This window comes from Littorina saxatilis, linkage group LG3 (assembly GCF_037325665.1).
Source record: "Littorina saxatilis isolate snail1 linkage group LG3, US_GU_Lsax_2.0, whole genome shotgun sequence".
In the NCBI taxonomy this organism is placed as follows: domain Eukaryota; kingdom Metazoa; phylum Mollusca; class Gastropoda; order Littorinimorpha; family Littorinidae; genus Littorina; species Littorina saxatilis.
Window position 1 is genome coordinate 25,740,914 of NC_090247.1, and position 27,526 is coordinate 25,768,439.

Below are 27,526 nucleotides of genomic sequence, written 5' to 3' on the forward strand. Positions count from 1 at the left end.
TATTCTCAGCTTATGCCAACTCTTTTAGAGGGTGATGGTGCCTTTATTGTTGTCTTTAGTCTATATGTGGGGTGATTACGACCACAGCTTTTTTAAAGGTACATTATGTACAAAATATATTTATTTGGAGTAGTGTTTGAATTAAATGCTTGAACAGGAGAGCATTTCAGCTGATCAGTTAGTCTTATGATTCTATAGATATCTTCTTTATCATGTAAGCCATCAGTAAACCATGTACAGATCTACCCAGGCTCCCCCCGCGGGTTAGGGGGAAGAATTTACCCGATGCTCCCCAGCATGTCGTAAGAGGCGACTAACGGATTCTGTTTCTCTTTTTACCCTTGTTAAGTGTTTCTTGTATAGAATATAGTCAATGTTTGTAAAGATTTTAGTCAAGCAGTATGTAAGAAATGTTAAGTCCTTTGTACTGGAAACTTGCATTCTATCAGTAAGGTAATATATTGTACTACGTTGCAAGCCCCTGGAGCAAATTTTTTATTAGTGCTTTTGTGAACAAGAAACAATTGACAAGTGGCTCTATCCCATATCTCCCCCCTTTCCCCATCGCGATATAACCTTCGTGGTTGAAAACGACGTTAAACACCAAATAAAGAAAAAGATCTACCCAGGCTTTGACATGGCATAAGAGCACCCTTTGAGTCAGATGCATACACACAATAAAGTACAGCCTGGCTGCTTTCTGTGCAGAGTTGGAGTCTTTTACTGAATTAATTCTGCAAGTAACATTGGTGTCAATGTGAGAAATTGATTCTGCCCCAAACTCTCTTGTAATCAAAAAGCTGCCGGGCTGTAGATTTTTTGTATGAGTGTCCATGAAAATGGATGCTCTGATCTCTTATTCAACGTAAAAGCCTGGATAGATCTGTTGCATGGTCATGATGGTTTATACGAGAAGGAAGGTATCTTTAATACAGAAAATCTGAGAGAGCAGGGTCTTAAAAACAAAAAAATTTGGAAAGTCTCAAATTGAGGGATCTTATCATTGTATTTATTTTCAGTATTATTCAAATAAATTCTTGAGCATTTCAGTATATCAATCCTTTGCTGTTAGTCCTTTCACTTTAACTATCACTTTTAACTGCATAAAATGTTCTGTTTGTTTTACATTCAGATTATGAATAAAGGTGTATTGAATTGGATTGAATTGTATACATCCCACTCTTTTATTTCAGCCTCCGCAGGAGAGCTGCAGCTGTCTTTGACTCGGCGGGAGAGAATCCGACGAAAGGTCGATCACATGGAGAGAGAGCGAGATGATCAGCTCCTGGAGAAAAAACGCATCGGTCGCGTGACCAACAAAGTGCGAGAGCCGGACTATCGCATCAACATGCGACGCGTCAACTTCCGCTGGCAGCGTGGAAACAAGATTGGTCAGTGAATTGGGTGCTGGGCTGCCTTTGTTGCATGTTGGGAGTTTAAGTTTCAATGCTGTAAGAAACTGGGCTACATTATACTGAGGTGTTTTTGAATGTTGTCCGTTGGTCATTCTGTTCTGATATCTTAAAACTTTAGTGGAATAGGTTATGAATCCGTTTACAGAGTTAAAGCTTTGTAGCCTTTTATATCATCAATTTTCTCTTTTAATGTCATTTGGGTCTGTGCAACACGTGGATGAATTTCAGTCATCAAAAAATATTATTTGCTTATTTTTATTCATTTGAAAGAGTAAAGAAGGGACACATCTATTGATTCTGCGAAGAAGAAAATCTGACAAGACAAAGTTTAAGAACAGATGAAGTCATACAACAGATGTTTAGACAAATTTACCACAGGACTCATACATTGTTCATTCTGACAGTTCTTGTGGCCAGTTCGCTTTTTTATCTCAGAAAAAAATCAAAGTTTCTCTGTGTGATACATATGACTTTTTCTGTAGCTGCCCTTGCTACAAGGGCGATGTTGACATTTTATGTTTGAACATGTTGCAGGCGAGGGCCAGTTTGGCAAGGTTTACACTGCTGTCAACATGAGCACGGGTGAACTCATGGCAATCAAAGAGGTATGTATTTGCTTGCATGCTTGCAGGCATGTGTATTGCATTTGTTCGATGAATGTTATTGCAAATTGTTGGCTGTTCTGTTCTGCTCAGTGACTGCTTACAGTTTATACTTGTGAGGGTTAGTCTTATATTTGTGAACATTTTAACATTCCTATTAGTAAAGTGGAACCCCCTTTTTAAGTCCCCCCAATTTAAGACTTCATCCTTTTTAAGACCTTGATATTCTGTTCATATTATCTATAGTATAAATGTACCCCTATTTTAATACTCCCTCCTTTTTAAGACCTGATTTGCTCAGAGTTCTTGATGTTCAACTGTAGTAGCATGGTGGTTTTAATTAATGGAAATACATGTAAGGTGAATATTGCAGATGAAGTTCCAGCCCAACGACCTGCAGCAGTTGCGTCAGATGTGTGACGAGATCAAGATCTTTGAGGGCATCCAGCACCCCAACCTGGTCAAGTACTATGGTGTGGAGGTGCACAAGGTAAGAGAAGAGAAATACGGTAAAATGAGACTATGGTAAGGGCTCATATAGGGGGGGGGGGGGGGGGGGGGCAGGGCAGCGCAGCAGGCAGGCAGTCTTTCCAGGCCTTGGTCTTCGGTTACTGACGTCTACTGTTTTTTTATCTGATGCCTGGCCGGTTGATGGTCCGTTAGTTTTGACATTTAGGAGGTCTTTTCATTATCAATGTTCTTACTGAACAGAAAAAGCCAGGGCAATAGACGTATTCGGGAACTAGCTCTGTTGGGCTTGTATGGGTTGTGAACGAGTGAATACCCTTGCTTTTAGTGAGACAAACAAGGTACATTTTCCCTCGTGACATTATAGGCCGGTCACTAGCGAGTAGGTGTGTCTGAAACACATGGACGGGCGCATGTGTGGGTTGTTCGTCTTACTAAAAGCAAGGGCATTCACTCTTTCACAACCCATACCAAGTGGACAGAGTTATTTTCAGAATTCGTCTATTGTATATGCATAGTTTTAATCTGACAGTGTCCTCGGAGTCTTGCAAAACCACAAGGGAGATGATTGTGATAAAGCTGCAAAAGTTGTACAGCAGTCCCTGCAATGCACGGCCCCCGGCGTGAGCGGACACCTGACATGTACGGACACATTTGCTCGGCACGGAGTGTTTTCCTTCTATATTTGCCCCCCCTTAAACGGACACCTGCAAAACGTGGACGCGGACACTCATTTTCGGTCCCAACAGCAGGTCATACCTCCAATGTACGGACAGACCATCGTCAAATTTTCACCACAACAAAATCGATAACAGAGCAGTCCGGCTCTTGGTACAAAGATCACAGCCGCAATGGCGTGATGACAGTCACTGATAACTTGAGTGCACGTGTACCCATCAGGAGGGGGGGGGGGGGGGGGGGGGTAGTTTTGGTCAGGAGTGGAGTACATGCGAAGATGCCAACATGAAACTGCACTGTGCTCTTTATTCTTGTCTGTTGGACGTAAACAACAGAAACCACAGTCGATGAAGGTCCTGAGCGAAAGAGAGTGAAAAACCGGCCACAGTTCTCAGCATCGTGTGTCTGTGTGTAACCTCTTTCATTGACAAGATACTCTTGTTTCCCCTCAGCCTTGACCAGTGAGTCGGTTGCCTAATCTGTGAACCCTTCAGTTGTCTTGCTTTGTCAAAAGTTACGACACAGTCAACTGGTTTTGCTCTGAGTGAACAGTGCAGCTGGCCTCTCTGGCCACAGCCCCAAACAGTACATGGCTGGAGGGAGTGAGAGAGAGGGAGGGGGGGGGTGGTGGAGGGGTAGCTGGCTAAACTCTGTGGGGTGTCCGGTGTCACTGCATGTCAGCAGGAAGAGCATTGGAGAGAAATAGAGAGGTGTACTCTTCCACACAATTTCCAAGCATCAGTTGTCACGGCTTGGGGTAGGCATTAGTGAGGGAGAGTGGGAGCTGTGTTATGTACAGTGTATTTCCGACTGAAGAGTGAAAAGTCACTGCCATGCCACATGATCGGCATGCAGTCAATAAAGCCAGACAAGAAGAAAATAAATTACATGATTATGACATGCAGCTCTATCTGCTGCTATTTATTCAAACTGGTTTTCAAGCTTATTCTTGCAAAGCATCTGCACACGCTCCTCTGTGCTGTGTTTGTGTGGCTGCTTTCGTATGTCAGTGCATGGTGAGTGTGTTCACTGCCTTGAGGATTTATTTTATCTCTTCTTTTCAACACTTTTCATACAAATCATTTTTACAGAACGTTTAAAGAAGTATTAGGAGTTTATTGTTATTGTTTAGTAGCCACAAGAAGTGATTAGCATAGACTCAATCCTGTTGTTTGTGTGTCTCTGTGTGAGTGTATGGGGGAGGGGGTGGTGTGGTCACCCCTCCCGTGACCGGACACCTGCAATGTACGGACAGTTTTGCTATGGCCCAAGGGTGTCCGTTCATGAGAGGGACTGCTGTATGATGTAATCAGGATCCCATAAAAGCATTCCTTGATTCTGTAAAAATGCTTCATATATGATATAGTCTAAAGTACTTAAAACAGACAGGACACATTTTTTAAGAGGGAGACGAAGAAAAGAAGGGCTCCTTGTACTTGATATTTAGGGGTAAATTTATAGAGGTTTTGAATAAATAATCTGAGAAAACATGGTCTTAAAAAGGAGGGAATCTTAAAATGGGGTTAAATTTACAGAGGTTATGCACAAATAATCTGAAAAAAAAACATAGGGATTCTTCAGGGGGTCTTAAAAAGCGGCGTCCACTGTTAGTCTGTATTAGGCTTCATCAGAATGATTTGTGACTAATCCATTGTGTGCTGTCTGACAGGACGAAATGCTGATGTTCATGGAGTACTGCGACACAGGCACGATAGAGGAGGCGGCCAAGATGGGGCTCCCTGAGTACCTCATCCGGCGCTACACCCGAGAGATCATCCTGGCCGTCAACCATCTGCACGAGAACAGCATTGTCCACAGAGACATCAAAGGTATATAAGAAGACAATGACATTTTTTGAATTTAAACAGCTGGAACATTTTCCATTTTAATGTAATAATTTGATGGACAATAAAGTGTTGTTATTGTTATTGTTATTGTGAAATTAATGCAGTCTTAAAGACAAGCGCATAGTCTGGTGAGTCTGTGCAGTGAAACAGTAGCTTTGTCTCCTCCAAGCCATGGCATCCATCCCTATTTATCACTGAATTGAGATTTGATTATGATAACAATCATTGTTTATTTCACCAGGCGCCAACATCTTCCTGACCTCGAATGGCCACGTGAAGCTGGGTGACTTTGGTTGCTCTGTGAAACTGAAGAGTCACACCACCATGCCTGGCGAGTTCCACAACCTTGTCGGTACCACAGGTCAGTAATGCATATTGTTTTGGTTGTTGTACCATCTAGCACATGTTTATGTTGAAGAAACTGGTTTTATTCCTTGGGGAATTTCAGAAAATGGGAGAGCCATTTACGATGCTGGGAAAGCTAAAAACTGGGAGAAAATGTTTCAAAGTTTGAAAAAGATTTTGGAAATTGGGGGGATTTCAGAATTTTGTTTTAAAACATTTGTCAAATTCATGAAATCAGCCGAAGATGAAATTCACAGAAGTGGAGCAATGAAAGACATAGTTCAAGGATGATTTCAACAGTGCGCTAAGAAATAGGGTGAGCATTCAATTGCCTTCTGTTTATACAGAGAGTGGAAACTCAGTCTAATGATTATGATTATTGATGAATAAATGACATATGGAATTTTACATGAAACAAACAAACCAAAGAAACATGCTGTGATCAGGGATTTTTGTTTGTTTTTGAAAACAGGCTTAGAGGTTGGGAGAAGTTATAGGCCACATTTTTTTAAATTCTTGGGAGAAAATAATGATGAGTGTTGTGTTATGTGTGCAGCCTACATGGCCCCAGAGGTTATCACCAATGATCAGAGTGGTTACGGCAGAGCAGCTGACATCTGGAGCCTGGGCTGTGTTGTCATCGAAATGTCCACTGGAAAGGTATGGGCATTTAGTATCCCTCCCCCCTTACACACACACAGTGAGCAAAATGTTGCTTATTAACACAGACCTGTTTACCCTTACGATTTTGGCGTAATTTATTACGATTTTCTGCAAAAAATACGCCATTCCGCTATCCGTGTCAAGACTACGATTTTCATAAATAAAAAAAATGTAAAAAAAAAAAATTTAAAAAAATTTTTATTTTTAATTTTTTTTAATCAATTCACATGTTTGGCATTGTTTTTTTCAATGGTGAAATGGGGTGAAAAAGCACAGCACTTACCAGAGATCATGTCTGTCTGATGAGACGCTGGAGAGCCTTATTCTAGTGGTGAAGTCTAGCCCTCACTCATTCGGCAAGCGCAAGTACAGTAGAGAAGTGCTTGACACACTGAAAAAGGCCTACTACGAGCAAAAGAAAAAGAATCAGTGATGCATGTGCTTTTGACGTGATCTTCTTTGAAATTATGATGACTACAAAAACTGACTGATGTGTTTTGTTTGTGAATGATGGATATATGTGCATGATTGCGTTTCGCAGACACAGTTGTCATGTGCGTTGTAATTGGCGACGAATGCTGGATGATTACTATTTTTGTGCCAGGATTACTATTTTTGGGGCTGAGCATTACTCCAAAACACTTATGGGGGTAAACAGGTCTGTTAACAGTGACTTTTCAGCAACTTTTGCACAAATTGGAGAACCACAAGCAGATCATAACAAGACGCTTCAAAATGAAAACCAGGATGAAACAGACCTGGGAGCCCATACGATTTCGCCATATTTTGTAAGCAGGATTGTCTAGAATACGATCGGTATGCTCAGTTGAAAAATAATATGACGAGAAAAATCCCTGTACTACTTTTCTTCATAAGCATATCCCGAAGCAGATCCACTAATTTGACACATGATTACAGTTTTTGTGAGTAAACATTGATAGAAACATTTGTTTAAATGTGTTAGTAAACTTAATTAATGGTGCGACGGACGCATGTGAAGCATGTTTGAATCATAGATGTTCAAATGCTGTGTGGAGTACGCTAATTTTTCTGAAAATACACCAGGTTTCTTTGAGAATACTCCAAGTGCAAAACTGGGTTTCCCAGGTCTGATGAAATTATTTTCAAAGTGGGAATGGGTCACAAACAAGCGATTATGATTTCTGACATAAAACTTTCATGTTTCTGAGATGGTTCAGCGATCTTGGCATAAGCTGGACCTTCCACTGCCAGATTGTGACATGATCATAAAATGTAATCCTGATGTTTCAGTGATCTTGGCATGACATTTTGATTTTAATTTTACAGTTTAACAGCCAGGTCATGTGAGATTTGGTTAGGCTACAGCCCCGTGATTCCTGGCACCGCCTTTTAGTTTGACCTTGCCATGACCTTGACTTTTCAGCGGCCTTGGCACGAGCTTGAGAACCACTACCAGGTGATGTTCAAGGTGGGGATGGGTCACAAGCCGGCCGTTCCCGACAGCCTCAGCCCTGAGGGCAAAGAGTTCCTGGATCTGACCCTCAAACACGACCCCACCATGCGCCCTAGTGCCAACAATCTGCTGGATCACACTTTCACAAAGGTGAGGAGTGGGGAGAGAAGGGAAAGGAGAAACAAGACATTACAAGAGGGGGGGCACACTTTCACAAAGGTGAGGAGTGGGGAGACGAGGGAAAGGAGAAACAAGACATTACAAGAGGGGGGGCACACTTTCACAAAGGTGAGGAAGTGGGGAGACAAGGGAAAGGAGAAACAAGACATTACAAGTGGGGGGGGGGGGGGGGGGGGGGGAAATTTCACAAAGGTGAGGAATGGGCAGACAAGGGAAAGGAAAAACAAGACATTACAAGTGGGGGGGGGGGGGGGGGGGGGGGGCACACTTTCACAAAGGTGAGGTGTGGGGAGACAAGGGAAAGGAGAAACAAGACATTACAAGAGGGGGGGGGGGGGCACACTTTCACAAAGGTGAGGAGTGGGGAGACAAGGGAAAGGAGAAACAAAACATTACAAGAGGGGGGGCACACTTTTACAAAGGTGAGGAGTGGGGAGACAAGGGAAAGGAGAAACAAGACATTACAAGAAGGGGGGGGGGGGGGGGGGGGCACACTTTCACAAAGGTGAGGAGTGGGGAGACAAGGGAAAGAAGAAACAAGACATTACAAGAAGGGGGGCACACTTTCACAAAGGTGAGGAGTGGGGAGACAAGGGAAAGAAGAAACAAGACATTACAAGAAGGGGGGGGCACACTTTCACAAAGGTGAGGAGTGGGGAGACAAGGGAAAGGAGAAACAAGACATTACAAGAGGGGGGGGGGGGGGGGGCACACTTTCACAAAGGTGAGGAGTGGGGAGACAAGGGAAAGGAGAAACAAGACATTACAAGAGGGGGGGGGGGGGGGGCACACTTTCACAAAGGTGAGGAGTGGGGAGACAAGGGAAAGGAGAAACAAGAGGGGGGGGGGGGGGCACACTTTCACAAAGGTGAGGAGTGGGGAGACAAGGGAAAGGAGAAACAAGACATTACAAGAGGGGGGGGGGGGGGGGGGCACACTTTCACAAAGGTGAGGAGTGGGGAGACAAGGGAAAGGAGAAACAAGACATTACAAGAGGGGGGGGGGGGGCACACTTTCACAAAGGTGAGGGGAGAAACAAGACATTACAAGAGGGGGGGGGGCACACTTTCACAACGGTGAGGAGTGGGGAGACAAGGGAAAGGAGAAACAAGACATTACAAGAGGGGGGGGGGGGGGGGGGGGGGGGGCACACTTCCACAAAGGTAAGGAGTGGGGAGACAAAGGAAAGGAGAAACAAGACATTACAAGAAGGGGGGCACACTTTCACAAAGGTGAGGAGTGGGGAGACAAGGGAAAGGAGAAACAAGACATTACAAGAGGGGGGGCACACTTTCACAAAGGTGAGGAATGGGGAGACAAGTGAAAGGAGAAACAAGTCATTACAAGTGGGGGGGGGCACACTTTCACAAAGGTGAGGAATGGGGAGACAAGGGAAAGGAGAAACAAGTCATTACGGGCGGGGATATAGCTCAGTTGGTAGCGCGCTGGATTTGTATTCAGTTGGCCGCTGTCAGCGCGAGTTCGATCCCAGGTTCGGCGGAAGGTGAGGAATGGGGAGACAAGGGAAAGGAGAAACAAGACATTACAAGAGGGGGGGGGGGGGGGGGGGGGGCACACTTTCACAAAGGTGAGGAATGGGGAGACAAGGGAAAGGAGAAACAAGACATAACAAGAGGGGGGGCACACTTTCACAAAGGTGAGGAATGGGGAGACAAGGGAAAGGAGAAACAAGACATTACAAGAGGGGGGGGGGGGGGGGGGGGCACACTTTCACAAAGGTGAGGAATGGGGAGACAAGGGAAAGGAGATTTAATCACATATTCTTACTCCAATTCTTATGAATGCATTGACTTTAGTCCCACATGCTAGATGTCGAAAAACCTCTCAAATTACCTGCCCTTAGTAGGGTGGTAACCAAGCTAAAAGCGACGCCATAGCCGTTGCTATGGCCTGACCTTGCTCGGTTACCCATAACACCCTGCGCACCACGTGAGCGCTAGCATCCGTAATGTTCATTCTCGACTTTCGACAACACACGGTGGACGTGTCCGAATTTCGCTCTCACTTTTGGCCTTCACATGCCTGCTCGTCCGTGAGACTAGCCGGTTCTTGGGGGTCTACCTGTCCGTCTACCTTTTGGTGAGATCTTTCCTTTTTACGTTTGGAATGTAAATGTTGATAGCTTTGTTTTGAACACGCACGCAGATAATTTTGTTCTGGGTGACTGTTTTCGCCGGTCTTAAAATGGCCGACAACAAAGCTAAACTGAGTGCGAGACTGGAAGGTGACAAGGCTCTTAGCCCAGTTAAGAAAGCTAAAGCTAAGAGTAAAGCCAAGAGCGTTGATTTGCCTATTATGCGGGTAGAAGATCCGTCAAATAGCACTTCGTTTGATGTTCCTATCCCTCCGAGGACGGGTTCCGTTCGCTCACAGCTCGCGTCCCCTGATAGGGGTGAGGAGCCGGGGCCTTCAGCCCTGGGCTCGTTGAAGTCCGAATTGTTTGATTTTATTTCTCAACAGTTTGCGTCTCGCTCTGGGGTCCCTCCTCTGCCTCCGGCGGTAGGGGATCCTTCCTCCCTGGCTCGGCTGGGGTCGTCGTCGTCGTCGACTATGGCGACTCCCGCGGATGGGGGGGGTGGCCGGGCGGCCATTTCTTCTGCGCACTTGCTTGGTGCACCTGACCAGTTCGGGCCTTCCCTCTCTGCCTCTGGTAGTGCTGCGGTTGCGCTCGAACACTCTCTCCGTAAGGAGAGGGGGTCTGCTTCCTCTCTTTTTCTTCCCGCTCAGCTTGCTTTTAGCAACACTGCAGTGGGAAGTCAGCTCTCTCCCCGGGTGGGAGAGGGAGAGAGGGGGCATGGTAAGTCACAGCCTGGGCTTGGTCCCACCTTGCCCCACTGGGGGCAGGGGGCTGTGTCAGCGTCTCACTCTTTCCCACCCACTGGGCGGGACTGGGTGGGGGCTGGTGTAGCGGCTCACCCTTTCTCGCCCGCCGGGCATGATCGGGTGTCCGCTGTTGGACTGGCGTCTCAGTCAGTGCCGCTATTGTCCACTGCTAGCAGCCGCCCCTCTCCCCAGCAGGGGTGGTGGGGTGGTGGGGCATCGGGACTACAGCAGGTTGACGGGTGGGGGCGGCCTTTCACGGTCTCGCCTCTCACTCAGTCTTACCCCTCGCAGGGTTCGCTTGCTACAGCTACGAGCCAACTCCCACCGCATGCAGCGGGCGGGGTAGCTCAAACTGGCCAGACCGGTTTTGACTGTTGGGGCCAAGCGCCCGGTCAGCGGTCTACCGACAATGGGCCTGGCGCGGCTTTGTTGGCTGGCCCCCTCCCCCCGCCTTCTTGGCGGGCCTCTGTGCCTACTGTCTACCCTTCTACCCCAGTGGGGCAGGGGGGGGATGGTGGGTGGCAAGCGGGATCGGGTCACGCTTTTGCTGCTCCTGTCTCCCCTCCTGTGTACAGTGATACTGTACAGGCTGGGGATTCGGATTCTTCTGTGGAAGATGAGGAGTGTGTAGTCTTGCCTTTTGGATTTAGGCAAGCCATGAGAAGAGCGGCTTGTGTGGCAGCTCGTTACTTTCCGGAGGGGGTGGTGGATTCAGGACAGGATGTCTCTTTTCCACCATCCGCGGCGAATGATTTTCGGCCTTCGCAGGAGAGTTCACAATCGTTTCGTTTTGTGGAATCACCTGCCGTGGCTTATCACATGTCGCAACTTTTGGCTCGTCCGGCCCCTCAGGGCAGCGGTCTGTCGCCAACTCCTTTCCCTTTGTTGCATGCTCATGATACAGCGCCTGCTTCAGCCGATCCATGGCTAGCGTCAAACGCGCAGGCCACTGCTTTTTCGCCGTTAGTGCAGAAAAAGCTGGACTGGAATGTGAAGTCTAGGAACTTTGTTCAGACTTTTGCTTTGCCGAGGGCAACTTTGCCAATTCCGCCGGAGTTGCTTGCCTTGTTGCCAAAGCAACCTTCTGCTAAGGAAGGGGTCTCGTTCTCGGACGCTTCTCTCTCTTCTCTGGAGGAGATTGGGCGTCTTGATCTGGAATTGGCTTCTATGGCAGAGTCTTTGCTCCGAGCTCTTACTCGAGCTGTGGCTGGCTCTTTGGAGCCGTTTAGACTCAGGGAAGACGCCTCAGCCAGTGATATCTCCACACTGCTTGCTGCTTTGGGGATGGTGAATTCTGAGAGGATGAGCATTTCAGCGAGGCTGTATGCTCATGCTGTCTTTTCACGACGTGATTTGCTGCTGTCTCAAGCAGGTTTTTCCCAGCAGTCCACTGTGGACTCGCTTCGTTCCTCGCCTTTTGTTGAGGGCTCTCTCCTGGGTAGAGTAGCCCTGGATGCAAGGCAGCGGGAAGTGCAGGAGGCTAAAGACAGACATCTCGTTGGGATTTCGTTTAAAATCCCAAAGAAATCTCAGTCTTCTTCTAAGCCTGCCTGGAACAAGAAGCAGCACAACGCCTCTCGTCCTAAGGAACAGGGAGATAAGGGCGCACCAGCCAAGGGTGCTCCTTATCCTAAGAAACCCTCGTTCGGGAAGGGGAGGGGGGGGGCTCGAAAGCCCTCCCCCCAATGAGGCTCTCCCGATCACATCACCCCTGTTCCCCCCACTTTTGTGGTGGCGGGGGGCCCCACCAGGGCCATTTCCATGTGGCAGGCGTTAGTGCACAGCCAATGGATTTTGCGGGTGGTGCGATCGGGATTCCGCCTGTTGTGGGAGGGGGAAAAGGCTCCCTTGACCAGGGTTCCTCCTCCCTTTCGTTTTCCGGCCAGCCTGGAGGCCAGAGCGGCCATAGAGACAGAGATCAGGTCTCTTTTGGCCAAAGAGGCTATAGAGGAGATTGTGGATCACTCCTCGCCGGGGTTTTACGGACGCCTGTTTGTTGTGCCCAAGGCGTCGGGCCGCTGGAGGCCTGTTCTCGATCTTTCGGTCTTGAACAAGTTTCTGCGGAAGATCAAGTTTCGTATGGAAACGCCAGCTTCGGTCAGGGAGGCCCTGCGCCGGGGAGATTGGGTGACTTCGGTGGATTTGACGGACGCCTACTTTCATATCCTTATGTATCAAGTGGACAGAAAGTGGCTCCGGTTCCGCTGGGGTCATCGGATCTTTCAATTCAGGGCTCTGCCCTTCGGGCTGTCCCTGGCCCCGTGGGTTTTCACTTTGGTGATCAGACAGTTGGCCGCGCTGATCAGGCAAAGAGGTATTCGTCTACGGACGTACCTCGACGACTGGTTGATTCTGAGTCAGAGTCGATCAGTGTGCCTCTTGAACACTCAGGTAGTGTTGAACCGGGCTCTGAGCCTGGGGTTCTCTGTGAACCAAGCGAAGTCGGAATTGACTCCCTCGCAGAGGTTTGTTTACCTCGGTATGGCGTTCGACACTGTCGCTTGGACGGTCCGGCCTACGCAGGAGAGGATTCAGAAGCTTCATGCTCTCATTTCGGCCGTGGCTGGCAGCCAGCAGGCTTCGGTGAGGGTCCTTACCTCGATTCTGGGCCAAATGGAATCTATGGCAACTCTGGTTCCCTTAGGGAGGGTGTACAAGAGGCCTTTCCAGGCTGCGCTCAGCTCTCTCTGGGAGCCGGCTTCGCAAGATTGGGACAAAATCGTCTCCACACAGGGATGGTTCAGTCACGCGACGGCTCGGTGGCTGGACCTAGACTGGATCTCTCAGGGGGTCCCCATCTCTCTGCCCCCTCCGGACATAGATCTGTTTACGGATGCGTCTATGGCTGGGTGGGGGGCCCACATCGGGGGCCAGGCGGCCTCCGGTCTTTGGACTCAGGCCCAGCGTCTCTGGCATATCAATCGCCTGGAGTTGGAGGCTGTTTCCCTCGGTTTGCTTGCGTTTCTCCCTCTGGTGGGCGGCAGACATGTCCGGTTGCACACGGACAATACAACTGTCGCTGCCTACATCAACAAGCAGGGAGGAGCTCGGTCGTTTTCCCTGTCAGACAGGGCATGCGAGGTTCTGGTGTGGTGCCACTCGCATCGGATCATGATCTCAGCAGAGTTCCTGCCGGGCAAGCTCAACGCTCTGGCGGATGCGCTCAGCAGGTCCTCTCAGGTGTTGCACACCGAATGGACGATCACTCACGGGGCGCTCCAGCGCCTGTGGGCACAGGTGGAGAAACCCATGATCGATCTATTTGCAACGAGATTTTCAAAGAGACTTCCCATTTTCGTGTCCCCCTTTCCGGACACGGAAGCTTGGGCAAGCAATGCGTTGGAGATCTCGTGGAGCGGCCTTCAGGCCTACGCATATCCTCCCTTTCCTCTACTCAGCAGAGTGGTGAGGAAGGCCGAGCTGGATCGTCCGGAGCTCCTGCTGCTGGTAGCCCCCTGGTGGCCTTCCCAGCAGTGGTTTCCAGATCTGCTGTTGCTGGCAAAAGGGGTTCCGATCCCTCTAAATCTGGTGCGGGGAGAGCTCGTTCAGCCAAGAACAGGCATCCCGCACAGAGACCCGCAGGCCCTGCGCCTACACGTTTGGAGACTGTGAGGTCGGAACTGCGGAAATCTGGCGCTTCAGACTCTACGCTGGATTTGGTTTTTAAGGCGCATAGGTCCTCGACTGCGTCTGTGTATGCTTGCCATTGGGCCGCCTGGGCCAAGTGGTGTAGGGAGACGGGGGTCAATGCAGTGGCCCCGCGCTCCTTACAGGTGGCAAATCATCTTTCTTTTTTGTCTGCTCAGGGCAGTTCGGCCTCTGCTTTGAGAGTCCGACGTTCTGCTATATCTGCTACTCTGAGACAGATAGGCAGATTGATTAACGTTAACGGAGTGATTGCTAGTGTGATCAAAGGGGCCGCTCTCCAGGAAGCGCAGAGACGGACCTCTGTCCCGGCATGGGACTTATTTTTGGTTTTAGAATATTTGCGTTCTGCGGCGTTTGAGCCTTTGCAGGCTGCTAGCCTGACTGATTTAACACGCAAGACGGTTTTTCTGCTTCTTCTGGCTACTGCTCGGCGAGGCAGTGAGATACATGCCTTGTCGGGTTTGTCGGAAGACATCGCGTTTGAGCGCGATGGTTCAATGTCGCTTCATTTCCGGCCTGGTTTTCTCGCGAAAAATCAAAAGCCAGGCCAATCCCCGCCCGTGGTCCGAGTCCCCCCGCTTGGGACTATCTTAGCTTCGCACGATCCAGACTTAGCTAACTGTCCAGTTAGGGCCTTGAAGTCTTACTTGGCTCGCACTCAGTTGGTTAGGGCCAAAAGCCAAAAACTTTTGTTCATTTCATTGAACACGAAATATGACAGGGACATATCGAAATTGACCCTTACAAGATGGGTGGCGACCCTCATTAGACGAGCTTATGAGTGGTGGCTCTCTCAGGAGAGGGGGGGGCGTTCAGTCCTTCCTCTGACATCAGCTCGAGTACATGAGGCCAGGGCCTGGGCGTCCTCTGTGGCCGTCTTACGTTCAGGGCGATTAAGCGATGTCTTGCAGACAGCTTACTGGAAGTCAGACGATGTATTCATCAACTTCTACCTTCGTGACATCTCTTGCACGCGACTGGATGGCTCCAGTGCTTTGCCGGCTTTGGTGGCTGCAGGGCAGGTGCTTGCAAGGACATAAGTAAGTTCCCTCCGCCTTTAGGAGGAATCTGCATTCATAAGAATTGGAGTAAGAATATGTGATTAAATCGAAAATTTTTAATTAAATTTTGATTTAATATAATATACTTACCCAATTCTTATAGTTAATACCCTCCCATCCGTCCCCGCTGGATTATGTCCTTGGGGGTTTGTTTGACTAATAGTCTCGAATGAACATTACGGATGCTAGCGCTCACGTGGTGCGCAGGGTGTTATGGGTAACCGAGCAAGGTCAGGCCATAGCAACGGCTATGGCGTCGCTTTTAGCTTGGTTACCACCCTACTAAGGGCAGGTAATTTGAGAGGTTTTTCGACATCTAGCATGTGGGACTAAAGTCAATGCATTCATAAGAATTGGGTAAGTATATTATATTAAATCAAAATTTAATTAAAAATTTTCGAAACAAGACATTACAAGAGGGGGGGGGCACACTTTCACAAAGGTGAGGAGTGGGGAGACAAGGGAAAGGAGAAACAAGTCGCGTAAGGCGAAATTACTACATTTAGTCAAGCTGTGGAACTCACAGAATGAAACTGAACGCACTGCATTTGTTCACAATGACCGTAGTCCGCCGCTTGTGCAAAACGGAGTGAAACTGACGAGCCTGTTTAGCGCGGTAGTGGTTTCGCTGTGCTGCATAGCACGCTTTTCTGTACCTCTCTTCGTTTTAACTTTCTGAGCGTGTTTTTAATCCAAACATATCATATCTATATGTTTTTGGAATCAGGAACCGACAAGGAATAAGATGAAATTGTTTTTAAATCGATTTTGGAAATTTAATTTTGATCATAATTTTTATATTTTTAATTTTCAGAGCTTGTTTTTAATCCAAATATAACATATTTATATGTTTTTGGAATCAGGAAATGATGTAGAATAAGATGAACGTAAATTTGGATCGTTTTATATAAAAAAAAAATGTATTACAATTTTCAGATTTTTAATGACCAAAGTCATTAATTAATTTTTAAGCCACCAAGCTGAAATGCAATACCGAAGTCCGGCCTTCGTCGAAGATTGCTTTACAAAAATTTCAATCAATTTGATTGAAAAATGAGGGTGTGACAGTGCCGCCTCAACTTTTACAAAAAGCCGGATATGACGTCATCAAAAGTATTTATCGAAAAAATATCCGGGGATATCATTCCCAGGAACTCTCATGTCAAATTTCATAAAGATCGGTTCAGTAGTTTGGTCTGAATCGCTCTACACACGCACAGACAGACAGACACACACACACACACACATACACCACGACCCTCGTCTCGATTCCCCCTCTATGTTAAAACATTTAGTCAAAACTTGACTAAATGTAAAAAGACGGGCGGGGATGTAGCTCAGTCGGAAGCGCGCTGGATTTGTATCCAGTTGGCCGCTGTCAGCGTGAGTTCGTCCCCACGTTCGGCGAGAGATTTATTTCTCAGAGTCAACTTTGTGTGCAGACTCTCCTCGGTGTCCGATCACCCCCGTGTGTACACGCAAGCACAAGACCAAGTGCGCACGAAAAAGATCCTGTAATCCATGTCAGAGTTCGGTGGGTTATAGAAACACGAAAATACCCAGCATGCTTCCTCCGAAAACGGCGTATGGCTGCCTAAATGGCGGGGTAAAAATGGTCATACACGTAAAATTCCACTCGTACAAAAAACACGAGTGTACGTGGGAGTTTCAGCCCACGAACGCAGAAGAAGAAGTAAAAAAGACATATACATTACAAGAGGGGGGGCACACTTTCACAAAGGTGAGGAGTGGGGAGAGAAGGGAAAGGAGACACTTTCACAAAGGTAAGTGATTTGGGGGGGGGGGGGGGGGGGGGAGGGTGGTGGAGGTCAGATGAGTGTGGTGAAGGGGGAGGAAAGAATTTCTTGACTTCACTTGTAACACGTCCCCAGCATGTGCCCCAGTGCCAACTAGTTGGATCACACTTTGAAAAGGTGAATGATTGGGGTGGGTGGTCAGATAGGGGGGGTGTGGGTGTGTGATCAGATGGGGGGGGGGGGGGGGTTGGTGATGGGGATCGGAGAGGCGGGAGCAAAGAGTTTCTAGACCTGACCCTGAAACACGACCCCACCATGCGCCCTAGTGGCAACCAGCTGTTGGATCACACTTTCACAAAAGTGAGGGGTGGGGAGAGAAGAGAAAGGAGACATGTATTACAAAAGAGGGGGGGTCCTTAAGATTGAGATAAAGGGGAAATTCATGAGCTTGTGGATTACACTCTTACCAAGGGAGGGGAGAAGATAGGAGAGGGACACAAAGACAGGAGACACACGAGAAAAGGGTAAGAGAAGAGACGGAGACGATGAAGAGAAAACGAGATGAGATAGGATAGTGAGACTGAGAGATGAGATAGGATAGTGAGACTGAGAGAGAAGAGAAGACTGAGAGAGAAGAGAAGACTGAGAGAGAAGAGAAGACTGAGAGAGAAGAGAAGACTGAGAGAGAAGAGAAAGTCAAGATGAAAGGTGGGGGAGAGGTGGACAGAGGGGAACTTGGGATTTAATGAGGAGGAAGACGGGTGGGGGAGGGGGGTGGTAAGAGGGGGAAGGGAGGATGAAGTTGGGGAGAAGAGAGAAGCAAGAGAAGAGAGAGAGAGAGTTGGGAGGAACGAGGAGAAAAAAGTTGAAAGACAGAGGCAGTGAGAACAGACAGAGAGAAGGGGAGAGGGTAGGGAGGAGGAGAGGGGTTTACTCTCTCATGTGAAGCTTACAGCAGTTACCTGAACAAGACTGATTCATGTGTTCTCTATTCTCTCTCCCTCCAGGTGTACAATGAACCAGAGGAGGACGAGGAGCTAGAAAAACACAAGAAAAGAAAAGAACACTTACTGCGCAAAAGATCCTCGGAGGAAACATGACTCCAAAGCAGAAATATTCCAGATGGGCCGTGCAGTCTTGAAGTCATTAGAGTTTCAGATGTGATTTGTAAAGCAAGTGTGTTACATAGAAGATTGATTGTTTAGAAATGAAATGAGGTGAAAGTGGAAGAAAATTCACATTAAACTTTGTTGAGGAGCTGTCTACTTAAAGCTGAAGCATGGGGTAACATTTGGGAATTTTTATGAAACTGACCATGAAACTGCATGGTAAAGTGTTTATGTTGATAGTGTTGAATTCTATTTTTACTGTACACTTTTCCAGTTAAGAATCAAGTTTTTAGAAAATGGATTTGAAACACTGTGATTGGTTTTCATCACTTATGACCTGTAGATGAAATTTTTAGTATTTTATTGCATGCTCGTTTTGCTTGTATGTGTTATGTTCCCTTTTGATTTTCAGTCACATTTCTAATGTTCGACTCATTGATCATGTTGACTAAGTCCTAATTATTTTATGCAGCTTACTGTAGTTTTTTTTTTAACAGACCATTCTAATTGTACAGTAGTGTTTGACTTTAGTTTAAAGAATTTACTTTAAATTATTTATTTATGCATTTACTTTTAAATTTATTATGTTTAATCATGATGACGGAGATGATGGTTATTTATTTTTTTATATGATGTTGATTAATTTTGTCAGTTTTGAAAGTTCAGTCAAATTAGAATGTAAACTTCGTAGGTTTGTTATGAAAGCTGTTTGCTAAAGTATTTCATGAATTCTCTACAGATTGGAAGTCCCAAAAGTTTCAGAACTCAAGAAAAAGCTGTAGTAATGGCATTGAAGGTGCTAAACAGAAGATATTTGGAAGGTGTTGTCTATTATTTGTATTTTTGAATTCCACTTTGATTTTGAAAGGAAAGCAGAAAGAGTTAATTTACACTTTACTTATGCGTTGATCGCTCTTCAACAAGGAATCTGTTACATTCTTACAGTGCACAGTCGCACAAACTACAAGAACAGACTATCAGTCCTCCTCAGGTCTGCTTTCTCTTAGTTGAGTTTCATGCCAACTTCTCGAAATCTCTGTAGCAGCGTAGCAAGGTTGCGGAGTGGTCAATGTCTCCTCCATAGACAATGATATCATCTTAGACTCCAGTAACACTGTTAAGGCCCTCAACAGCCTGATCTAGGCGTTTTTGAAACAGTTCACTTCTCACGCAGGTACCTAAAGGAAGTCGTTTCCATCAATAAGGGCCATATGGAGTCTTGATTCTTCATCCAGGTGTACGTGCCAGTACAGTAAGCATTACTTAGATCAAGCTTTGAAAGCACACGGGCACGTGACAGCTTTGGCAGTATGTCTTCAAGAACGGGCAAAGTGTAGTGCTCTCGTTTCAATGTCAAAAAGTCGAACAGAAGGTGGGGATCTGCTCATCAATAGACATATATAAATGTGGAATTTTTCAGGATGTGTAGGGGAACGTGTACGGGTAACGTCATCAAATCTAGTTTTTACTTCACGCGTTTGCCAAGATCTGCAGTCTTGGTGGGAGCAAAACAACGTATGCATTTGGAACATTGGAGAAAAAAAGTGAGTCAGGGGTGACGCAATATCTACACGTTCGATCATCTAGAACACTGTATTGGCTCTCAATCATCTCATACTTCGAAGTCAGTTGAGATTCCTCACTGTCACACAATGTGCAAATAATAGATAGTCTGCTTACAAGAAGATAGCTTAGCTACAAATCAACTCTGCCACCATGTTATGTTCTTACGATGCACAGTCACACAAAATACAAGAACAGACTTTCAGTTAACTTGCGTGATGTATTTGTTACTATGCCAAAATGTAGTGTAGTGCTCAGACAGTAAGGCAATAATGCAACATAATGCACTGCCTTACATACATAGCGTAGTAGTGTTCAGACAGTAAGGCAATAATGTAACATAGTGCACTGCCTTACATAGCGTAGTGCTCAGACAAGAAGGCAATAATGTAACATACTGCACTGCCTTGTCACACATTTTGAATGGAGATGATTTTTTTGCAAAGTATTTAACAAAGACATTACTGTCTGCAGTCAGCATTGTTTACCTGGTAGGCAGGTCCTACTTTAGCGCACCTGTAGTCTGTTAAACTGTGCCTGTAAACAAACATAGACAAAGACATCGAACACACATGCACGCACACATACGCAGGCATGCATGCACACACAAACAAACACACACACACACACACACACACACACACATATCCAACACAATATGCCCAGCTGCAGATCACAGCAAAAAATAAGCAAGACAGCAAAGTCAATATATCACTGTAACACAAGTTCCAAGATAAAGCTAGTCACTTCCTACAGCAAAGAACAAACACATGCAAAACAATAAATAATAAAGAAGCAAACTTGAACTTCAAGTATAGCCCAGGTCTTGCTTTTATTCCTCATTAAATTATTTTTACTAATTGAAGCTCGCTGGCAGGTCCGGAGTGTTGAAATGAATCTGCTGACTATAAACGTAGAAATCCAACCAAAGAATTCAGCGTTCAAAGAATTCTTTGGCGTGATATTGAGATTGTGGATGCTGCTTTGACGGTGTACTCTGCTGTGTGTATGACTTCAGAGGAAAGAGAGGTTAGATTGACGAGTCATAGTCTGGTTAATTTATTTGATGTATATCCATTTTAATTTGTTTTGGTGTGAAATGTTGTAGTCTATTGAATTTTGATATTAATTCTGATTTAGTTTGTTGGTGTAGGTATATATATTTTTGTGTGAGTGTTGTATTGACTCCCCCCGCGGATTAGGGGGAAGAATTTACCCGATGCTCCCCAGCATGTCGTAAGAGGCGACTAACGGATTCTGTTTCTCTTTTTATCCTTGTTAAGTGTTTCTTGTATAGAATATAGTCAATTTTTGTAAAGGTTTTAGTCAAGCAGTATGTAAGAAATGTTAGTCCTTTGTACTGGAAACTTGCATTCTCCCAGTGAGGTAATACATTGTACTACGTTGCAAGCCCCTGGAGCAAATTTTTGATTAGTGCTTTAGTGAACAAGAAACAATTGACAAGTGGCTCTATCCCATATCTCCCCCCTTTCCCCGTCGCGATATAACCTTCGTGGTTGAAAACGACATTAAACACCAAATAAAGAAAGAAAGAAAGAAAAGTTGTATTGACCAGATTTGCGTAGAAACTGTGGTAGTGAATGCAATCTTTGAGAAGTTGTTTTTCTTTGTTCTTGTTTTGGTTTTTGTTTCTCCACAGTGCAAATTTGTACTACTTATTGAGTAATTTTTGTAACTGGCAGTGAACTAATACATTCATTTGTAAATATCAAAGTCTCTTGATTGCTATGATTTTCATTGGTGGGGTTTTCCTTGCTATATCGGTCTTTTTTGTCTGACCAAAGAGAAACAAATATTTCTGCAGTGTGTGAATGCTGCCTAGTATGTGAATTAAAATTACTGTATTCAGTAACTCGCGCTTTTACTTTGAATACCACAGGCACAATTGGGCCAAAAAGCTTTGGGAAAGTTTGAACTCTGTATTTCTTCTAATGTCAGTGAGTGAAACACAGGTCATCAGCTGAATGAACTTTAGTTGTTAAGTGTGCATGAACTATTTAAATGTAAAAAGACTTGCTGATTTACACATTAGAGCGATTTTTAAACAGTTTTCTTTCCAGAACCTTTTGTGATAAACCACATACATTGTAATCGGAAGTCTTTCATTGTATGAGTGTGCAACGTATTAACTTTTTATACAGAGTTTGACATGATATTCACATTTTTTTTAATCATTGTAATTGTAAATTTGTTTGTTTTTTGTTTAATTTTTTTTATTTTTTTAATTTTTTTTTTTTGGGGGGGGGGGGGGGGGGGGGGTAGATGGAGACAAAGACGGTGGATTAAAAAAAAAAAAGGCACATGTTTTGTATTTGAACAATTTCTTTCTAATAAGTTTGTCATTCCTGTAAACTACGTACTCATGTCTGTATTTCTGAACTTGTTGACATGATCTTTGTAACAATCATGTTACCAAGGACTTATGTTTTCTTTTGGAAACTTTGCCTGCAATATCGGAAATTAGAGAAACACACTGAAAAAGGACTTGTTGAGGCCTCCGAGTTTTGACAACACTGTATGTGACACATGCAGTTTGTTTTATGTTCCTGTGTGTGTGCAGAGTATTGAAGCCACCCAAAGTTTCATTTTTAATGCAGCTCACAGTTTCATTACTAATGCAGATAATAATTACAGGGAAAAAACCTGTCGCAGCAAAAAAAAATGCAGACTACTCATTATGTTATGTTTTCTGTTTTTCTATAAAAAAAAATGAAAAAAATCCATTTCCACTTGGTTTTTGTTCAAGACTTCACGGGCTACTGTAAATCTCTGATTACATTACAGTTTTAGTTCGTGTGTGTGCACAAATGTGAATCGCATTTGGTCCAATGCCTAATGGACTTGATGTATATGTAGTGTACAGTACTGGTGTAGAGTGTGTTGTTGCATGTGAGGGAATAGGTAAACACCGTGTATGTGTAAAATAAAGTTTTGCAAAGAGATTGTTGTGTAAGAAGTAAGGTGCGAGTGTTTCATATCATGGGTAACACGTTACATATTGACTTGAGCCTGTTACGTGATTGATACTGATGTGTTGTTACTATCTACATGTTACCAGGTGCCTGCTCAGACTAAATAAAGTCTATTTATTGAGAAAACTTGTCTGTGTTTGTAGAAAGAATGTGTGTCTTTGTGTGTCGGAGACAGAGTGTGTCAGAGACAGAGTGTGTCAGAGACAGAGATAGTTCCATGTGTATTTTAAGAGAGAGAATGTGTACGTGTGTGTATGTGAGAAATAGAGAGGGAACTAAAAATATTAACCCTTACGCTGCCAATCAAAACTTGCGTATGTGCATTCCTGACTGCCAGGGAATATTGGAGTTCGGGGTGTAATAATTCACAAAAAATTCTAGTTCCAAACTGGCAGTAGGTAGGTAAGTAAAACCGATGTTAATTTTAAGGGAAATTGAACCAAAAAGCTGTTTTTAGTGTCTAATCATGGAAATAATAATTAGTTTGGCTTATAATGATGTTTAAATATGAACTTTTGAAAAATCAGTCCGGCGCATCTTCCGGTGCCTGTGGATCAAACACAGGTGGCTGTTTTGCTCGCTCCAAGAAAGGATTATAATCACTATCATCTACCTGTTTGCAACGAATCGTCCGAAAGAAGATCTCCCCCTTCCCCTGTCAGTATCCATAGTCATTTGCACCGCCTGTAGCGTCAGTCCGGCTTTGTTTTTCCCTACCGTGGCCCGGTCGATTTCCACCGTTTGCCATTTTGACGAGTCGAGATTTCTCTCCCCTATCCTGTCGCCAAGGCCGAAAATAGCCTTCAGACGCAAAACCGCGTCACCATTTATGTTTATTCATGAGAATGGGGTATCCTACCAAGCCATTGGCTGCTATTTTTGTGTCAGCAGTGACATCGCACTTCTGGAAAATCCCGGAACCGTCAAGACGGGTAAACTCGTCCTAAGGCGCTGCGGCTGCACAAGCGCAGGACGGGTATACCCGTCCTAAGGTAGGCAAGTGGTTAAAGTAACACCAGTTCATTCTTTTTTCCAATTTTATTTTATTTTACTGTAAAGCATACAGAAAGATCCCAAGTTATCTCCTCTTTGTCTTGATATTTCCTCCCCCACCCCAATAAATTGAGCACCCTTCATGCATTCAAGTACAAGGGCAGAAAAATAGTCCATACATGTACTTGTTTTGTTTTATTCATGACAGAATTTGGGACCACTTGAATATAGTTTTACAAGAATTGGATTTCTGTACACATAAAGATGAATGTTCTGGCCAGTTGACACAGCAGACAATTATGTACAGATAAACGAGTTTAGAACATGTAAACATGCATGCTTATTACAAAATACGAACTAGAAATATATTTTGTACATGAACAAAAGGACATACACCAGGACACTCTGTAAAGATACAAAATACTACGCATCAACATGTTTCCAGCTGCAAGCAAATACATTGTCTACATGAACAGGATTTTTGAACACATGTAAAAACGAGATAAAACACAGATAAGAACGAGTTTCTACCCAGGCACAGGATTTCTGAAAACATACATACCAATATAATTACCGAAATGTTCCCTGCTCTGATGCCGGCCACCTCCCAATAATGGGCACATGTTGCATTTCTTAATTTTCCTCTTTTGACCAAAATACACCTGTCAATGTCATTCTTTCTTTCTTTATTTGGTGTTTTACGTCGTTTTCAACCACGAAGGTTATATCGCGACGGGGAAAGGGGGGGAGAGGGGATAGAGCCACTTGTCAATTGTTTCTTGTTCACAAAAGCACTAATCAAAAATTTGCTCCAGGGGCTTGCAACGTAGTACAATATATGACCTTACTGGGAGAATGCAAGTTTCCAGTACAAAGGACTAAACATTTCTTACATTGTCAATGTCATAACAGACCACCTGTAATATAGGGACACTTTTGGCCGGTCCCAAGGGTGTTCTTTCATTGCACATACCATTGGTGGCCGAGTGGTAACGCACTTGCGCTCGGAAGCGAGAGGTTGCGAGTTCGACCCTGGGTCAGGGCGTTAGCAATTTTCTCCCCCCTTTCCTAACCTAGGTGGTGGGTTCAAGTGCTAGTCTTTCGGTTGAGATGAAAAACCGAGGTCCCTTCGTTGTACACTACATTGGGGTGTGCACGTTAAAGATCCCACGATTGACAAAAGGGTCTTTCCTGGCAAAATTGTGTAGGCATAGATAAAAATGTGTGACTTGGAATAATAAGCCGTGAAAAGTAGGATATGCGCCGAAATGGCTGCGATCTGCTGGCCGATGTGAATGCGTGATGTATTGTGTAAAAAAATTCCATCTCACACGGCATAAATAAATCCCTGCACCTTGAATATGTGCGCGATATAAATTGCATAAAAAAAAATTTAAAAAAAAAAAAAAAATTCCTGCGCTTAGAACTGTACCCACGGAATACGCGCGATATAAGCCTCATATTGATTGATTGATTGACCGTTGCAGCAGATTATGTCTGGTTGTAGTGAGTGGGGTATACATGCATACAAATTCATACCAAAACATTCCAAGAATATATTAACGCTGAGCAGCAGTTTCTTGAACATATCCCTCTTATTGTTTGAGTTTAATAGTAAATTCGCAATGCACAAACACGCACAAACACACTTGTCCGTCACCAAAAGCACAATCGTCCCAAGCTATCATTTGCATTTAAAGAGAAGGTTACTATACGTTATTTGCGTGTTTGACCAAAATATGACATTTTACACAGATCGAGACAGTCATTGTTCTCCGAGACCGCGATAGCGGTCGAGATGAACAATGACTGTCGAGATCTGTGTAAAATGTCATATTTTGGTCAAACACGCAAATAACATTTATGTATCGATCGAATTCCTTTCAGGTACTATGACTTTGTTGTTGTTTTGACGATTGAACGAGCCCGGGCACACACCCATGCAATCAAACACATAAGCTTCATATTTGGGCGTTTCAGGTTGACCGAAACTTCAAAGGAACTACAAAACACACGTCATGTACTGACTTTGTTATTGTTTTGACATTGAACAGCACACACACATGCAATCAAACACATGACGTGTGTTTTGTAGTTCCTTTAAAGTTTCGGTCAACCTGAAACGCCCAATTATAAAGTTTTGTAGGCCTCTAACGTCACATGGCTCAAAGAAGGGAAATCCAATGTCCAATCGATACATATAACATTTATTTATTTGGTGTTTAACGTCGTTTTCAACCGTTCAAGGTTATATCGCGACGGGGAAAGGGGGGAGATGGGATAGAGCCACTTGTTAATTGTTTCTTGTTCACAAAAGTTACATTACATAATTAACTCTGCAAATAGTAAGCAACTTAAGAATACAATTCAATTTTACGCTCATATTTACAGAATTTTTCTTCTGCACCTTCAAAACTCCTTCAATTTCTTCTTCTTCACTCCAAAATATTTGAAACAAATATTTCTTTCATCAAGGTAAAACACATACCCTTTTCATTGAAACCAACCCTGAATTACTTCTGTTCATTTTTATATATTTAGTACAAGTATCACAGTTACTCTGAGCTAACAATTAAGGCTGTAAAACACAGGCTGAACACACACACACACACACACACACACACACTGAACTGCATTGAAAAGTTGTGACACTCTCCCACCCACATCCACCAATTCACACACACCCATTAAACTACATTAAACAAAAAAATCACAAAAGATTCTTCGAAACTAAACCACAGCCAAATCGGGTCTTTCGTGTTTTATATTACAGATTTTTGTCACCATAATTTTTTTTTTCATTATCGCTAATGCAATGTGACCTATTCAAGTCATAGTATTTATTTTGCGGTGAAACATTTTAAACAACACAAATTTAGACATCACCTTTATGTTAATTAGGCACCTAAGCATGCTTTTATGCACCAAAGCTCATATATATATACAACACAGGAGAACAACAGATTTTTTAACAGGACCGTGAACAGCAAAGGAACACACACGTAAACAATAAAATAAACCATTATGTACAAAAAGAAAGTCGACCAAAAAATGACACGAAATACAGCAGTTCTTGGCCAGCATAAACATACCAATGCATTTTTGTCAGTGTCCGAGAACCAATATCTTGAAAAAAAATGCATAAAATTCCCTGTATAGCTCTATTAACCGCTGCATTCGTCTTTGTACAAAATGAGACCCACAGGCAAGGTTGGCAAATTCAAAAACTAGCACCAAGAAAATAATCTCTGCTTTCCATATCCTCTAATCTATCATGCTTTACAAGCTTTAGAAACCCAGTATTGTCAGTAACTTTCTGGAATTAGTGTCTTTTTTTTGTTTGCTAGAATAGCATGACTGACAGACAGCTTGACTAGATGACTCTGAACTTGCCTTCTGTATAAATTATTAGCTATACATGTCGCAATTTGAGCACCCAGGGATGTTGCCAGAAGTTTATCTTGTGTGTTGCAAAATTGCCAATGTGGCCACACAAATTTCAGCAACTTTTCAGAAGTTTTAGGCTGACCTTGTTGTCACTGTGACATTTTTTTATTCACAATTCTGTAAAAAATGACGACAAAGATTGTGCCAAAATCTTTGCTGTCATTTCGGCGACTCAAAACAAGTTTAGGTTGTTCACCTTCTGTTGAGGCCAAACGACATCCCTGATCGCATATGATTCATTGTCAAAATCAAAACAATGCTCATGCAAATCCTGTCCAAGCACAGCTCACTTTTAAGTACTAAAGAGTGAAATTAAAATCAGTTGTCAACTGCAAGAACAGCCTTCCATATCCCCCCCCCCCCCCCTCACTTTTAAGTACTAAAGAGTGAAATTAAAATCAGTTGTCAACTGCAAGAACAGCCTTCCATATTCCCCCCCCCCCCCCAAAAAAAAAAACCAAAAAAAAACCCCAACAGG

At 44.4% G+C, this 27,526-nt stretch overlaps 2 protein-coding genes and 1 long non-coding RNA gene across 4 annotated transcripts in view; 1 reads left to right on the plus strand and 2 right to left on the minus strand.

The window, feature by feature from the left end:
- Positions 1-21,853, plus strand: part of LOC138961965 (mitogen-activated protein kinase kinase kinase 4-like) — a 76,666-nt gene extending 54,813 nt beyond the window's left edge. For both annotated transcript variants that reach the window (XM_070333647.1, XM_070333648.1), the window contains 8 exons: positions 1,194-1,391; positions 1,950-2,020; positions 2,391-2,507; positions 4,833-4,992; positions 5,252-5,371; positions 5,912-6,015; positions 7,424-7,603; positions 17,951-21,853. In XM_070333647.1, the coding sequence (XP_070189748.1) occupies positions 1,194-1,391; positions 1,950-2,020; positions 2,391-2,507; positions 4,833-4,992; positions 5,252-5,371; positions 5,912-6,015; positions 7,424-7,603; positions 17,951-18,043 (1,043 nt within the window). In that variant the 3' untranslated portion in view covers positions 18,044-21,853. The remainder of the gene's footprint in view (positions 1-1,193; positions 1,392-1,949; positions 2,021-2,390; positions 2,508-4,832; positions 4,993-5,251; positions 5,372-5,911; positions 6,016-7,423; positions 7,604-17,950) is intronic.
- The window catches only part of LOC138961973 (uncharacterized), a 109,871-nt gene that overhangs the window by 61,742 nt on the left and 20,603 nt on the right, over positions 1-27,526 (minus strand). The gene's annotated exons all lie outside the window — the stretch shown is intronic.
- LOC138961969 (uncharacterized) overlaps positions 27,521-27,526 on the minus strand; it is a 16,595-nt gene continuing 16,589 nt past the window's right edge. The window contains exon 9 of the mRNA XM_070333651.1: positions 27,521-27,526. This exon is cut by the window's right edge and continues 960 nt beyond it. The gene's annotated coding sequence lies outside the window, so the exon portion shown is untranslated.